The sequence below is a fragment of the Rhineura floridana genome, chromosome 4 (assembly GCF_030035675.1).
Source record: "Rhineura floridana isolate rRhiFlo1 chromosome 4, rRhiFlo1.hap2, whole genome shotgun sequence".
NCBI lineage: Eukaryota > Metazoa > Chordata > Lepidosauria > Squamata > Rhineuridae > Rhineura > Rhineura floridana.
In genome coordinates, this window is record NC_084483.1 from 111,128,223 (window position 1) to 111,143,363 (window position 15,141).

At 41.1% G+C, this 15,141-nt stretch overlaps 2 protein-coding genes and 1 long non-coding RNA gene across 3 annotated transcripts; 1 reads left to right on the forward strand and 2 right to left on the reverse strand.

Moving 5' to 3' along the window:
- Positions 1-508: 508 nt before the first annotated feature.
- On the reverse strand, positions 509-2,372 carry LOC133383399 (uncharacterized). Its single transcript, XR_009762276.1, has 3 exons — positions 2,242-2,372; positions 1,820-1,887; positions 509-1,465 (listed from the first exon to the last, which is right to left on the reverse strand). It is a non-coding gene; the product is annotated as an uncharacterized LOC133383399 (long non-coding RNA).
- A 458-nt stretch (positions 2,373-2,830) lies between these two features.
- On the forward strand, positions 2,831-7,731 carry ZC2HC1B (zinc finger C2HC-type containing 1B). Its single transcript, XM_061626096.1, has 6 exons — positions 2,831-2,857; positions 3,237-3,356; positions 4,220-4,358; positions 5,047-5,177; positions 7,410-7,515; positions 7,655-7,731. Exons 1-6 carry the CDS (start codon positions 2,831-2,833, stop codon positions 7,729-7,731), a joined length of 600 nt encoding a protein of 199 aa, XP_061482080.1.
- Positions 7,732-10,126: 2,395 nt separating this feature from the next.
- Positions 10,127-10,915, reverse strand: SF3B5 (splicing factor 3b subunit 5). Its single transcript, XM_061624038.1, has one exon. It carries the CDS (start codon positions 10,683-10,685, stop codon positions 10,425-10,427), a length of 261 nt encoding a protein of 86 aa, XP_061480022.1. The 5' UTR covers positions 10,686-10,915; the 3' UTR covers positions 10,127-10,424.
- Between the last annotated feature and the right edge of the window lie 4,226 nt (positions 10,916-15,141).

Sequence of the window (15,141 nt, forward strand, 5' to 3'; positions counted from 1 at the left end):
ATTGAGGAACCCTCAGGAACAGATTTGGAGGGCATATAAAGAGAGGAAGGGGACGTTCCATTGTGCAAATGGAACGCCACTCACACAGCATTGGATGACTGTCCAGTCAGTAATTATCTTAAGCTTTTCAAGATTCTCATCAGAATTGGGCCAAATATCCTTCGCAGCAGGGTCAACAAACTTTTTGGACCAACAAACACATTTACATACCAGGGAAACTGTTATGGGCACCACACCCTATTCTATTGGCCACATCAAATACTCCCTTTAAAATATTTTGAAATAAGGAACAAGAGGCAATCTCTAGTGTTAACCCTTTTCTAGCTTTGTAAGACTTGTAATGAAGTAGATTTGCAGAAAGACATACTCTTCCAGTGACAGTTCTTTAGCTTGGGAGTACTTTTGAGAGGGTGTGCATTGTTATTCCTGATATCATTTTCTTTATTCTCTTTCTCTGTTCTCTATATATACAGATATAAATAGTAATATATTACAGGAATACTCATTATCTTTTCCCTCACATTGTAAACTAATTTTGAAAGCAATAAACATTTTGTTAAAAATAAAATGCTTTTTTTCAAGCCTAATTTCAGCAGGGGTAGGAAAGCCTCTGGGCATCATGTTGGCAGCCTCTGCTGAGCAGAATTGGCACTGAGAACCTTATTGGAGGTAAATGAGCCAAAGACAGAAGAAAACACCAGTAAAATGGCACAATTTGAAGACTGCTAACCTAGCAGATATGAAGCTGACTGACTGTACAATCCTATATCTATTCCCTCTGAAATGAGTCTCAGTGTGTTCAACCTGAGGCTGCAATTTTATACATATACACTTGCTCTATAAATCTTGTCAGCCAAAGATAGTGGAGACAACAGAATGAAATCAGGTGACTTTTCCTTAACAAACTGCTCAAGCCACTGAATTGCTTTTTAATGTTCTTACTTTCTTTTTTTAAATGTTTTTAATCTTGGAAGATGTTTTCATAGCTTTTTTTAAGTAACGTTTTTGAAGATGTTTTGTTTTAATGTTTTTTAAAGTTTGTTTTTATAATGTTTTAATGTTTTTAGTGCTTTTGTTTGCCACCCTGGGCTCCTGTTGGGGGGAAGGGGAGGATATAAATCAAACAATAATAAAAAAGCTATCGACATTTATGTGCCAGTAGTGTTTTGCACTGACATGCTGAATTAACCAAAGTAACGTACATACTGTGGAAACCATGGTTGGGTCTTTCAGCTAAGATAACCAATTAAGTTTTGGATGCCCAAGTATTATGTCACTTGGAATTCACCCACCTCCCTTTAGCCTAATACATTTTTAAGAGCAGACTTAGAGGGATAAATGCATAAATCATATGTTCTCAACATGAAACATTGTGTAGATTTTTTGGGTGTATCTGGATAAGTAATAACTGGTATTCTTCATTTCACACAGATACCGGCAGCCAGAATTTGCTTCCTTGCGATACCTGTGGAAGACATTTTACACAGGATGCACTGGTAAAATAGGAACATTAAGCACAAATATTTATTGATGTAAAAGCAATCTTAAGATAATTGACCAAGCAGGAATAAAAGCTGCCTCAGTTACTGAATGACTGAAGGAATTCCATGGCAATCTTAGGCTGGCTGGTTCACACTTGAATTTAGTTTTTACAGCAGAAGCTACTGCAGACTGAAGCTTCAAGGAACTTAATGCAGAATTAGCAACAAGCAAATGCCTGAAGAACTTGTGCTTACAGTTAATATCCCTCACCCCTGCCTTCTAGTTAATCCAAAATAAAGAAATATCACTTACTTATGAATGGAAGCTATACACATACCTCATCTGTGGAACTGTCTGTGGTCAATGTTCTTTCTTCACAACCAGGAAAGCTGGTCTTATGTGATGCTGCAATAGACAGCCTATATGATACACTTTTTGCACCAGGTGATATTAGTCATATTTCTCAAACCCTTAGCTCTGAACTGTTTGGGTCAATTAATGTTCATGTACTCAGAATCCTTCTGTTGAACCCTAAATGAACATGATGCCTTCTGCTAGGGTGACTTCCCTTTTAAGCTGCCTTTAAATTCCTACAAGGATTTGCATAGGAGTGTAAAATCTCTCATGCAATGTACTCTGCTATTTCTTATCAGCTGCCACCACCAAATTGTTAGGTCTACATGGATGTCCAAAACTAACATGAGACTTGTGGGGTTTTTTCTTTTTACTTATTTTTTTATTTACTACACTTTGTCTCACCTTTTCTCCGAAGAGCCCAGGAAATGTACATGCTTCTCTACCCTCCATTGTATCCTCTTGTGAAGTAGGTTAGGCTGAAAAAGAATGACTAGTCCAAAATCATACGGTGAGCTTTGTGGCTGAGTGGGGATTTGAACCTGGGTCTCCCAGGTCCTGGTCCAGCACTCTAATCACTGCCTCTCTTTGCTTTTCTGGGCACTAAAGGCACATCCTAAGCATATACAAGGGAATAAGCTCCACTGAACAAAGTGAGAGTTATTATTGAGTCCATGCATAGTTTTTTGTGTTACTTCCTTTCTTGAAAAAAATTTAACTATGTAAACTAGGTAGTCACTTGTCTAAGTTATTAGGCAATCATTTTATTATACAGAAACAAAGATGTAGCATAAAAATAGCAAAATAAGGATTACTTAGATATGAAATTACCAAGAGGGACTGAAAGCTACAAGCTTTAAAAGTCCCTTGTTCAGGCCATTTTAAAGAGCCCAAGACAGCTTCTATGTCACTCTACATGCAAAGGCATCAGCATAAAAAACAGAACAAATTATACTGATCCCTCCTCTTTTTAAAATTTAAAAACATCCCTTGTATGTCCAACAGCCTGGGCCAATTAAAGGTGAGCAAGTCAGGATTATCATGAACCAGAGTCACATAACTACATCTCTGCTTGGGAAAAATATACAGCTTGATTAAATATTTAACTTGAGAATACCAAAAGGATCCCAGATTAGACAAACTAGGTATCCAAATTTGCTTCCATGTCCAGGATAGGATGCAGACACAGAGTCTTAAACATACATACAAGTTAGGAGTCATCTTTTTTCCTGGCTTCTAAACGTTTGGGCACAGTAATAATGTCAAGTATTAGAGGTTGAGATTATTACACCTTCCTTTTTTCATTTCCAGAGCCCAAAATTTAGAGCTCAATATAAAATAACTTCACACAACATTCATTCATAAATCTTGGATATACCTCCTTTGTATTTTTTATGTAGGCAAGACATGAGCCAATATGCAGAAAAGTCTTCAACAAAAAGCGCAAGCCATTCAATTCCTTGAAACAACGACTGCAGGGAACTGAAATTCCAACAGTGAAGAGGAAGGCACCCCCCAAGGTATTTTTAGATGAGGCACATGATTCACTTCAAATATATTTTAGAAAATACATTCTTAAGAACAGGAATGTTCTCCGCTAATAGGTTTGGAGGTGAAAGGGGGCATGCAAATCCTTTACACGGCTAGAGACTGTGCATAATATAGAGAATTGAAAAGTCCCATAGAAGTTACTGTAACACTGAGTTGTAGTTAAGCCCTGGAGCTCTGCTTTCCTATCATTGCCTGACTGAAGAGAAATGTGTAAATTTTCTTCTCTCTGTTTACCCTACCCTCTGAAATATCTGCATTCACTTTGGAATGGTGCTATATTAGAACCATCTTCACCCATTAACAACTAGCTGAAACTTCAGACATATAAATCCTAAGGGCTCATAATGCTTGCTGCAACTGAGAGATGAGCATTATGAGTCCATAATTCTTCAGCTCTTCTTCGAGAATTCAACTCCTTGTCCTTGCCCACACCCCAAGCCCCGCCAATCCCTTCCCATCCACACGCAATCTGCCACACCCTCTCCCTCTTCCAAGCCCAGGCTTTCCCTCCCACCTAGATCCACCAACCCTCTCCCTTTTCCAAGTCTCCACCTAACACCCCATCCCTCCCCCCACTTACTTACTTGTTAGTGGTGACATTAGCATTGCCATGGGTATCTTCCCTTTCCAGCACCTCAAACTGGTAAACCTAGGAAATACATTCTCAGTGTTAAATATCGATTATATCATTAGTAATGCTTTTATTATTGTTTCATCATTATTTTAATGTGTTTAACAACTCTTGAAATTCTCTTACAAAAATGTTTAGGACTATCTTCATTTAATGGACCCTCTGACTGGAAAAAAAGTAATTCAAATATTGCCTTTTCAGAACCAGCCAGAGAAAAAATATAATTGGAGACAACAGCACGAGAACTTCATTAATGCAATCAGAGCAGCCAAACTTGCCACTATAGCCATGAAAGAAGGCCGCCCACTGCCTCCGCCGCCGCCTCCAACCATTAATCCAGGTTATTCACTTGTGCTGAAACTGCACCTTTGTTTAAAAACAGAGGGTTGTATCACAGAGGGGCCTGAGATCTAGTTCAGCCTCCTGCTGAAGGAAAGGCAAGGAAGAAGAGATCTTTACCAAGACCCCCTTCACCTGTGCAAACATCCCGTGGGCACAATTTTGCCCATGAGTAGTCTGACTAACTCAGAACGTTTGAACCATAAGCTAAAACAAGAGGTAGTGGATGGTGCTGGACTTCCACTTAGGGGAAGAACTCCTTGTACAAACATTTCTCTCTTTACCCAGTTTCTCCATCTTCTAAATGGGAATCATCAGTCTAGTTCGCATGTCACACTAAGTCAAACCATGGCTTAGCATGAACATACGGGCTCCCACAAAGGAGATTGCAGCTGCTTTACTCCTCCTGGTCATTTTGCTCCTGTGCCATGCCGAGCTAAGCCATAGTTTGGCTTAGAGTGCTGTCTAAACCCGGGTTTATGGTTTAACCCTCCAGTCTAACCATAAGTTGTAGCCCAGGATTGTTCTATGGTTTACTGCTAAACCAAGATCCCAGATTCGGATGACACACTATGGCACAGCGCAGTAACAAAATATTATTTACATTATTTTATAACAGTGATGATATCATCTCCCAGGTACTGCATAAACTGTTGACTTCATAACCACTGTTCCTTTGTTATATTCAGATTATGTTCAGTGCCCTTACTGCATGAGACGGTTTAATGAGGCTGCAGCAGAAAGGCACATCAATTTCTGCAAAGAGCAAGCAGCCAGGCGTGCTTTTGCTCCAGGCCAGAAAGGAGCCAAAACGTCCTCTGTAAGTAACAAGCTATTTATTAGTCCCATTTTTATCCCACCCTTCTTCCTGTGGTAACGACGTATGACAGAATAAAACAAAATAGAATATTTTAAAAATAGAAGTGAATCTGCCAAATGTATATTCCTTAAGTCTTTCACTTTTCTGTCCCTAAGCATATCTGGTTCATAAAGTTGCCAAATATTTTATTTTGGTCGGTTAATACATGTTGAAAGCAAAATGCATTCTTTTCTAGTAATAATTTTTGCCACTCCTTCACTCTAATTGTTCTAGAATAGTCTTGTCTGTTGCTACTTTTGCCTAGACTTTTAAATGCAAACGATAATGAAATCTCCCCCACCCCTGCACACTCTTTTCCATTAAAAGTAGAATTCAGGGTGCTTCCAAAAGTTCCCTTTTGTGAGCTATGGAAAAGACTGGGGCAGCTATTGGATGAATCGTAAGAATCAGGAAGAAGAAACTAGTCAAAACAGAATTTGGAAGCAACTAAAAGCAAACTTTTAGATAGGCACTGAGTGAATGTTATTAATGTCCTACATGCCAAGCTCATAACAGGAGTGAAAAGGCCTTTAATTGCACAGTGGGGATCCTAGAAGGGATTTCCACTCCATCAGAGGGGCTTTTTCAGAAGGGTGCCCCTTTTGCAAATGACACAAGTAACAGTTTATTTTGTCCAGGAGGCTAACCTGTTTACGGATGGGCTTGAAAGGGAAAGTTCAGATGATATATACTGTACCAGGATTTGATGGCTCTCTACAAATATTAACTTTTCTGCTGATGCTGTTTTTCTAGGGTAATGTGTAGCTAACCCTGGTAGATTAGGGCATTTCTTATGCATTACAAAGTTAGCTGGGGCACAGAACTGGGTGTAGGTTGTAGCTGTTTATATTATTTGAAAATGAGACAGACAAGTTAGGAGATATTCGCTCTTATAAAAAGCCAGATATAGAGTGGTATTCAGCTAAACTGTACTATTAGTGCAAGGAGTCTTAGTTGTGCAATGGAACTTCACAGCCCTCTTCTCTCCCTGCACACCCCATAGATCTGCTCAGAAGGGTTGGAGAACCTTCAAAACAGATTTAGGGAGTGCACGAGGACAAGGTAGATAGGTTGCATTACACAGCTACGACTCCTTGTGCTAGCAGAACTGCTTAAGTTGGATACTGCCTTAAATAAATATGTTAGGAATACTTTTTGTCTCGTGATATTTGCTATATTGAATAGGGACAAGGGTATTGTTTTTGTACCCTTCCTTTCCATGAAACAGAAGAAAACATGCATTTGTCATTATCCTTAAAGAAATTATTCTGAAATGTTCATGCACCAACCCTCCAGCTACTTTACATGGAGCAAAAATTGATTACACGTGTAGCATTAAAGTATAAAAGTGTGTACAAGTGTTGTTGCTGGATGAGTGACGAGTGGGTTGATGACAGATATTTGTCCTAGCAATTACATCCCACTAGTGGTTTGTCTCAGTGTTGCATGGTTTCTGATAGCAGATTTCTAATACCAGGCTAAATGGAGAATATTTTGATGTATAATATGCAGCTCAAAGAGCAAACCTCAGATCTCTAGGAGCTATTTTTCCCTAAATGAAATCTGAAATACAATATACATTATACACAGTTTTGCACTATTTATTCTGCATCTTTTCCATAATGCTCCTTCACCGAGAATCTCTTCCAATAATTTGAATCCTCTGGGACCCAAATTGGGCAAAAAGTGTTAAAGTTATAGCCACAAATTCTTACATCAACTGGGTACAAAATCTGAGTTTAGGGTTGCTCCATTAAATGTGTTCTAGCCAAAACATACACACAAGCCACAGGAAAGATTGCAATTTTTTAACCCAGGCTGGATAGTTTCCATAGTGCATAAATCATATAGTCCCTAGAGGTTGCCACAAAACACATTTTCTAAGTCCTTGTTTTCAGTTTTCCTGCCTGCCTTGGCAGCACCTACAAGAATCTAGCTAATACACAGCTCCTGCTAGCTAAGGACCAGTGTGGTATACTGAATAGTGTTGAATCAGCCATGAAGCTTACTGTGGGATCACTGGGTTGTCAGTCATTCTTTGCCCAAATGATGTCATAGAATTATTGGAGGGATAAAATGAGATAGCCCCTGTACACTTCCCTGAGCTTTTTGGATACGCATGTGATATATCAACTTACTGTATAACAAACCTATGCTGAAGAGTCCTTTGTGTATCTACTGCATATTCTCCAGGGCAAACAAGCAACTCCCAAAAAAGAACCAACCTTAACAAGTGCTGTAGGGACGCTGCTTCAGAACAAGTCACAAGAAGGTACCAATCCAAGCCAACATATAACAGGTTAGTACCAAATGAGATAAATGTTCAATCAACACTCAACAATATTTAAGGGCATAGTTATTGACTTTTTCTGGATTATACCCAGAATGCATTTTTGCAAAGGTTTTTAAAGCAGTATTACTGATTTATTGTTTTGAAGGGCCTGCTATAGAAACTTCTGTTGGAACAACACAGAAAAAAGCACCTGCTATCCCTTCTGGGAAGGAGTCTGGGTAAGGAACACAATAACTACCTCACTGGGTTTGTACGTGACCCAGCTTTAACTCTCTTAAAAGCCATGAAAATGGGTTGAGAAACAAACCTGTCAAGAATAAATAATTGTAAAGAACTTTATACAGAGAAATTAACTATAAAATAAGTGAAATACAAACTTACTATGAGTTACACATACCTCAGTGTTAACATTACACTTTGCATTTTGTACTTTATACAAACCTTTTGTTTCTTCAAAACTTGGATGGCCTTCAAGGGTAGTTTTCATAACCAAAGTAATACAAAATAACCATTTATCACAAAGCACCCATATCAAAGGCTTCAGTAGCGTAAAATAAATCTTACAATCCGAGTTTTTCTCTGAGCTTTTTGAAGTAATTTGAACCATCTTAATGTACTCTCAATCTGTGTCTTGAAGTAGTCTTAACAGTTGAGAGCAGGAGCCTATTCCTCACAATAGCACATTTATATTCTCTCCTACCTTCACACTCTCCTCCATCCTGTGCAGACTCATTTACTGCCAGATTTTTTTGTTTGTTAAGCCAACTTCTCTCCCATGGTCCCTTTCCTTTGCCACCAATGGACACCAGTCCAGAGCACACTTCTTTGGGAGCAAGTAGCTCAAGAGTTCACTACTTCACTTCTGTACGGAAATGGACTGCCTATGAATAGGGTTTGCATGGTAAGCGGTATTCAGAGGTGGTTTAACATTGCCTTCTTCTGAGGCTGAGAGGCAGTGACTGGCCCAACGTCACCCAGTGAGCTTCATGGCTGTGTGGGGATTCAAACCCTGGTCTCCCAGGTCGTAGTCCGACACTCTAACCACTACACCACACTGGCTCTACTCTTCTGTATAATCACACACAAAACCATTTCCTTCTCATGTTTGCCGTATCAGTGTTTCATGTATCTGCATTCTCTGTCCTCTAGACCATTGTTACCAAAGGGCATCTCTGCAGAGGGTTCAAGGTGTGCTAATTTTACACATCCATGGTGACAGAATTGTTTCCATAAATTTCATGTGCCTTCTAATATTTGAGACTTATTTTACAACCATATGGTAGACTGAGAAGAATCAATCAGTATGGCTTGTAGTCTACATATAGCATAATCCCCAAAACATTTATCAGAGAGTAGTATAGAATCATGGGAATTCAGGAAGCTACCTTATACTGAGTCAGACCATTGGTCCATCTAGCTCAGTATTACAGATTGGCACCAGCTCTCCTAGCCCTACCTGGCAATGCCAGGGATTGAACATAGGACCTTCTGCATGCAAGGCAGATGTTCTACCACCTTCTCTGTAGATTTGGAAGGGACCTAAATGATCAACTGCCTGAAGGTGCAGGACCCACTACAGAATCCCCAAAAGGTGGCCATCTAGCCTTGGCTTAAAGATGGAGAATCTACCACCTTCTGAGGCAGTCTGTTCCACTATTGACTTGACTTCATAAGCTTAGTTCTTCGTGCTTAAATCTGCAGCCACAGACACATTGTGCATGATCTTCTCTATTTCAAAGCCTACCTAAACAAATGTTTTACTGCTTTTAGGGTTCCAGCACAGGGCAGAAGATAAGGGTATCATGCTCCCCAGCCTTTGAATAGGGGCATTTACTTTTTACAGCCTACAGGAGCCCAGCAAATTAGCTCACTGGTACGATTGCATCCGTCTCACGAGACTTGTATGATTGACCAATGTATGTGATAATAAAAACAAAGAAGATCAAGTTCCTTGGTGTTGATTCAGTTTTTCCAACATGCAAATATACAGGAGCAGCCAATGGTCAGGGTTGATGAAGCTGTAGTCCACTTCTAAAGGACTCCACATTGGCTACTCTAGGATTAGAATATATTATACACACTGTATCTTTAGTTCAAACCAATAGTTTCCTATTTAGTATATTTGTAGGAAGCCTAGGGTTTCTCATTTGTTTTGTTTGACAGTTAGCTATATGTAACCCTTTGATTTGGCTACTAACATAAGAAAAAAATCAACAGGATGACTAACCCTAGAAGAACTTACATGAAGGTTATGACAAACATGCACATTATAGAATCTACAGTACAACCTCCAATCATTTTAACAGTGATTACAAAAAGTACCAGCAATCTTCACCTAAAGCAAAGCCCCGCCCCCAACATTTCTTTGTTTCTGTATGTGCACACAAATATGTAAGAGCAATTTCACAGCCACATGTGGTTAATATGAAAGCATTTTGAAACACAGTAACTTGTTTACCCTACATTTGCCCCTACGTAGTCCTTTATAGCAAAATCCTATGCAGGTCTACTCGGAAGCAAGTCCCATTGAGTTCCATGGGCCTGGCTGCTAGTAAGCTGTGCTTAGAATTGGAGCCGTACTCACGTTTGCCATACGAATTAACCATTCACAAACAAATTAGAAAATAGAACACAGCGTTTATTAGAGTTGCCCAAACGTTACAAAATTAGAGTGCGGGTTGAGTCCTGAAAGCAGAGCACTCTCCACGTCCCTTCAAGTGAGAACCGCCGCCAGAGCGGAACAATCCGCCGCCGTCACCTCAGTCTCCCCAGCGCGACTTTTCACAGTTCACCGCGGGAAGCCCGTAAGCCGCCCTCCCCGCTCTATGAAAGTGTCGGATGCGGCTTGCCGCCATTTCTCTTGCCTCTCCTTGGGGGTCGGGGGGGAGCGCCCGGCGGCTGCGAGGCTCCAGAGCTCAAGATTCGTCGGGCTTGTCGGCGGGAGGCCCGCACGGCTGCAGCATCTTCTCCATGAGGTTGAAGCGGACGCGGGCCTTGCTCTCGTCCTCTGCGATCGCGAAGTAGTTGAGCAGGTCGAAGTGGCCCATGTAGGAGCAATACGAGTCCCGGTGCTGGTTCACCAGCCACTCCCACTTGGTGGTATCCGCGTGGCCCGTCCCGATGTACTTGGACTGCAGATGCTCCAGCTGGCTGTGGATCGTGTAACGGTCCGTCATGATGTGGAGAAAGAGGGCGGCGACGGCTACTGCGGAGGAAGAAGGAAGCTATATTAGGCCTCGTTGCCAGCCGCCGACAGCACCTCACAAAATGGAGTAGAGAGGAAAAGGAAGGGCTAGACCAAGGCACGCACACTTCCTCTTCCGGATTAACCGTGGCGCTATTCTTCTAATCTAAATCCACAAAGGTCCTCTTCTCTCATGAACATTTGGTCGCTAGTATACTCAGACGCCGAGGGATGGGTGGGGCTTATATAGTATGTAGCCAATATTATTCCGCCCCCTTTCTTTTTAAACGAATGACATAAACGCTTTCATTTCGCCTTCACCGATTGTTTTTAAAGACTATGAGCGTTGTGAAAGGAGGGGGCTCAAATTGCACCCTGGGTATTGTAGTCTTTAGGTGGAGGCGAGCACATGAAGGTAAATGCAAGAGCGAAGGCTAGAAGTTAATGCTTCTCAGAATGGAGAACAGAAATTAAAATGTGGGAAATTTCCTGAGAAGTTACAGGGGAGGGAGAATTTATCTTTTCCATGGAGCATTTCCTCAGTTCATGTGGAAAATTTTCCACCTGCAGTTGTATTAACCTATTTTTTAAAATATCTTTTGTACAAGCCTTTATTTGTCAGTCTAACAAACTGTTTTTCGTACCCTCAGTTTAGTGTTAGGTCATGTGAAGAGAGAATTCACTAATCGGCAAAAAAACTTTGCGGCTTTAGAACGTACCTATAGCCAATTGATATTTCTATCAAACTTTAAAAAGCAGGGAAACTGGGCTGCTATAGTAAATGCTCCAGGGGAGCAGGAGACCTGACCTCCTCCCTGAGATATTGTACTGCCCTAAAAATTTGTCAAAATGCAAACACAATTTGGGTTGGTCTTTCACAGTCCAATGCAGTTCCTGTGTAGCTTTGAAGAATTTGGTAACGTGCTTGAGCATATGGTGAGTGGTGGCAACACCCGCCATTTACTCCCCTGCAATTATGCTTAGGATAGTGAACCTGACCACAGGGGTAGTGGAGGAGGAGGGATTGGAGGAAGGGCAGAGGGGAGGAGGGGGATGGGAGCAGGCAGGAGGGGAAAAGAAGGGCAGGTTTGATCATTTGCATGCTTGTTGAGTTCAGTGGGATTTACTCCTGTGCAATCGTGGTTAGAATAGGTAAAAATGACCATGGGGAGGGAGGGCTGGAGTAGGAAGGGGAGGAGGAAGAAGGAGGAGGGGAAGGGAAAGGAGAGGGGAAGGAGGGCCAGGGCAGGTTTGATCATTTGCATACTTATTGAGTTCAATGGAATTTACTCTCGTGCAATTATGGTTAGGATAGGTAAAACTGACCGAGGTGGAGGGGAGGGGAGAGGAGAGGAGAGGGAAGGAAGAAGGGTGGGGATAGGGGAGCAGAAGGAGAGGACTGGAAGGGGAGGGGGAGGGGAGGGGCAAAAGGGAGGTGATCGGAGGGAGAGGAGGACAGGTGTGATCATTTGCATCCTTATTGAGTTCAATGGGATGTACACCCATGCATTCATGCTTAAGATAGGTAAAACTGACCATGGGAGGGGGGGGATTGGAAGAGGGAGAGGCAAAGGAAGGGGGAGGGAAGGGGCAAGAGGGAGGGGATAGTAGGGAGGAGCAGGAGAGGGCAGGTTTGATCATTTGCATGCTTTTTCAGTTCAGTGGGATTTACTCCCGTGCAATCATGCTTAAAATAGGTAAAACTGACCATGGGGGGGAGGGGGAGGGAGAGGGAGAGGGAATTGGAAGGGGAGGGGGAGGGGGCAAGAGGAAGAGAATAGGAGGGAGGAGTTATTCTACTTGCAATCAATACTATTAAAATCCATGACATCTTAAAAATGTGCTTTAAAATATATGGAAGCTTGGGTTACAGGCAGTAATGTAGCAGCAAGTTCAGAACTGCAGGGTCTCTTTGTGTTAGTCACAGCCACCCCTTCTCCTTTTTTGCTGGTGAGTTGAGAATAAGATTCTTGTTAATGCCTTCTCCCATAACAACAGATATCCCTAGGAACCAAAAAGTATGAAAAGGGAGAATGTTAGCTACTGAGAAGAGTCTTCTCAATGGCTGGCTCACCTCCTTCGATTGGCTACAATACACAGGAAAGGACGAAGCATGTTTTAAGACTCTTCTCAGTGGCTAACACACTCTCCTTTCATGCTGGTTTGCTTGCAGGATACAGGAGACATAGGGACCCCGCTGGGATCCTGCTCCAAAAATAGTAAAGGGTCTGAGACCACCTAAGAACCTGGATGACTACACCCCTGGTTACAGGCAGTTTTGCCTGTGCAGTTAATCTGAATGGCCGCTGGATGTCGCAGTTACCTATCCTGGAAACTCAGTAATTTGTATTCTTGATCGATGCTGCAAAAACCAGCATGACGACAGCAGGGCGTTTCTAGGAATAGCTCATAATGTGAGAGTACAGAGCAGTGATGAATATTTTATCCAAATCATGAAGTCTGTTGCATTAGTGAGTCATTTGCTAGCAAGGCCATGCATAATATGCTCGATTGCAAGTCCCATGGAATGAACAGAGGCAATGCCTTCCATTGTTTTGCAGACTGGGACTTCACCTTCAGAAAGTACTGAACATTTGCTGACATCACAGTAGTCCTTGGCTTTGGCTTGGTTGGGGAAAAGTCTATTGAAGGCAGCTTTTAGTTAACATACAAAGAATATACTGACCAAAATGAATTGCTGTTAATTCATAGTTTTCCATAAGGAAGAAACATATAAATATATTATATTTAGTCTGCATGCACTTAAATACTTCTCTTTTATTCTAATCCGTTGCTTCTTTAGAATTCATGCTTCCTCTGTGTTATTTTAGGAAATCCCCCTCTTTCATTTGTTTGTTTGTTTGCTTGTTTGGGGGACAGAGTTTGGTCAAGTGACCTGAACTGCAGAACAGTAAATTGATACTGTAAGGATGACTTGATTAAAGAGACAGTAACTGACAGATGGAGAGGCATGATCTTTTAATCCACCAAGAATCCTATGTAAATATATCCTCATCAAAAGTTATTTGATCATCTCATCTTTATCCATATATTAAATTCTTTGTGAAAAATGCACAATCCACATTTTACTTTTCTTCTCCCTCCTCCCCAATTCAACAACTTCCAGTCACCCAGGTGAAATGGAATAAAATAAGAGGAGAGGGGACATAGGAGTTTATAAGATATTTTAAGGGTTTTTCTAGTTTTTAGTATATATACTTCATGATATTCCAGATCCACAAATCAATTAACCCAAAGTAAAAAACATAATGGGATGAACAGTTTTTAAACAGTTATATCAGTGGTTTCAATGGGTTAATCAAAACTGACATATGTATAACTATAGAGAAGGGGTCACCAATGCAGCACCTGCATGCACCTATAGGTTCACCAGTATCTCCTATGGCACCTGTGCAGGGTCTCAGTAAATAACCCCTCGAAAAATCTACAATGTATGAGAGACAGTTTGCTCTTCCTATTTGCACTGGCTCAACCTCTCCTTCATTGAACACATCCTCTTAAACATGCTGTTCTTTCATCAGATGCCAGGACTGAACACCCATTTTCTTTTCTGTTCTGAAGAGAGTCTCTGTGCATGATTGTGGCAGTGACTGATGTAGTTGCCTTTTTCCCCTCAAGAGGGGATGGGATAGTCCTGTCTTTGCTGTTTTAGATGCAACAGCCATTTTATGTTATGCCACACACTGCATGGCAATATTTTGTGACTGGTGTCCACGGCACTTTCTCAACATTCCAGATATGACTACTGGCCCAAAAAAGATTGGAGACCCCTGCTATAATGGTATTTTAGCATATTTCACAAATGAAATTGTCACGTTATTTAAACTGAGATAGCTTTCCAAAATGACTTACAATGCAACTCTTATACCTGTCCATTCAGAAGCAAGCCTTTCTGGTAAGTGTATATAGGTTGGCATGCAGTTTCCGAAAGCAAAGGATTCAGCCTTGAGTTCCAGACTTGCAAGTTAAAACACTAGGCTGTATTTTCCCTTACTTCAGACAGTCTTAAAGAATATATAGTCCTTAATGGGAATCTTTGCATAGATTTCTCTAATTCCAATAGTACTTTTGGGAGCCACAGTAAGAGCAGCAGTCATTGCAACATTCATTTTTGTGTGACTTTTTCACGCATCACTCCCATATGATTGCATCCTCATGGAAATTACAGCTGAAGATTGCTATGTGAACTTCCCCCTCCCTTTTTTTCCAATCACCATGTGATGAAAGCTTCAGAATACTACATAATAATTTCAGTCAGTGCTTTATAGACAATTCTGTATAGCAGATTCTCCACACACAAAAATGCCTATGACCACAAAACTCCACTGGAACATTTGCCATTTCAACTCATCCCCAGCATTTGTCGTGTTTGCTGATAATAAGTACATGACTGTAGAGTCATGTAATTCTTATCTTGACAAAATTCA

Bases quoted from the DNA above. Each gene is read 5' to 3' on its own strand.
- ZC2HC1B (XM_061626096.1), top strand. From the start codon at position 2,831: ATGTCCAACAGCCTGGGCCAATTAAAG. The intron at 2,858-3,236 runs GTGAGCAAGTCA...TTTTTTATGTAG, and splicing joins ACAGCCTGGGCCAATTAAAG to GCAAGACATGAGCCAATATG. The intron at 5,178-7,409 runs GTAAGTAACAAG...CATATTCTCCAG, and splicing joins AAGGAGCCAAAACGTCCTCT to GGCAAACAAGCAACTCCCAA.
- SF3B5 (XM_061624038.1), bottom strand. From the start codon at position 10,685: ATGACGGACCGTTACACGATCCACAGCCAGCTGGAGCATCTGCAGTCC.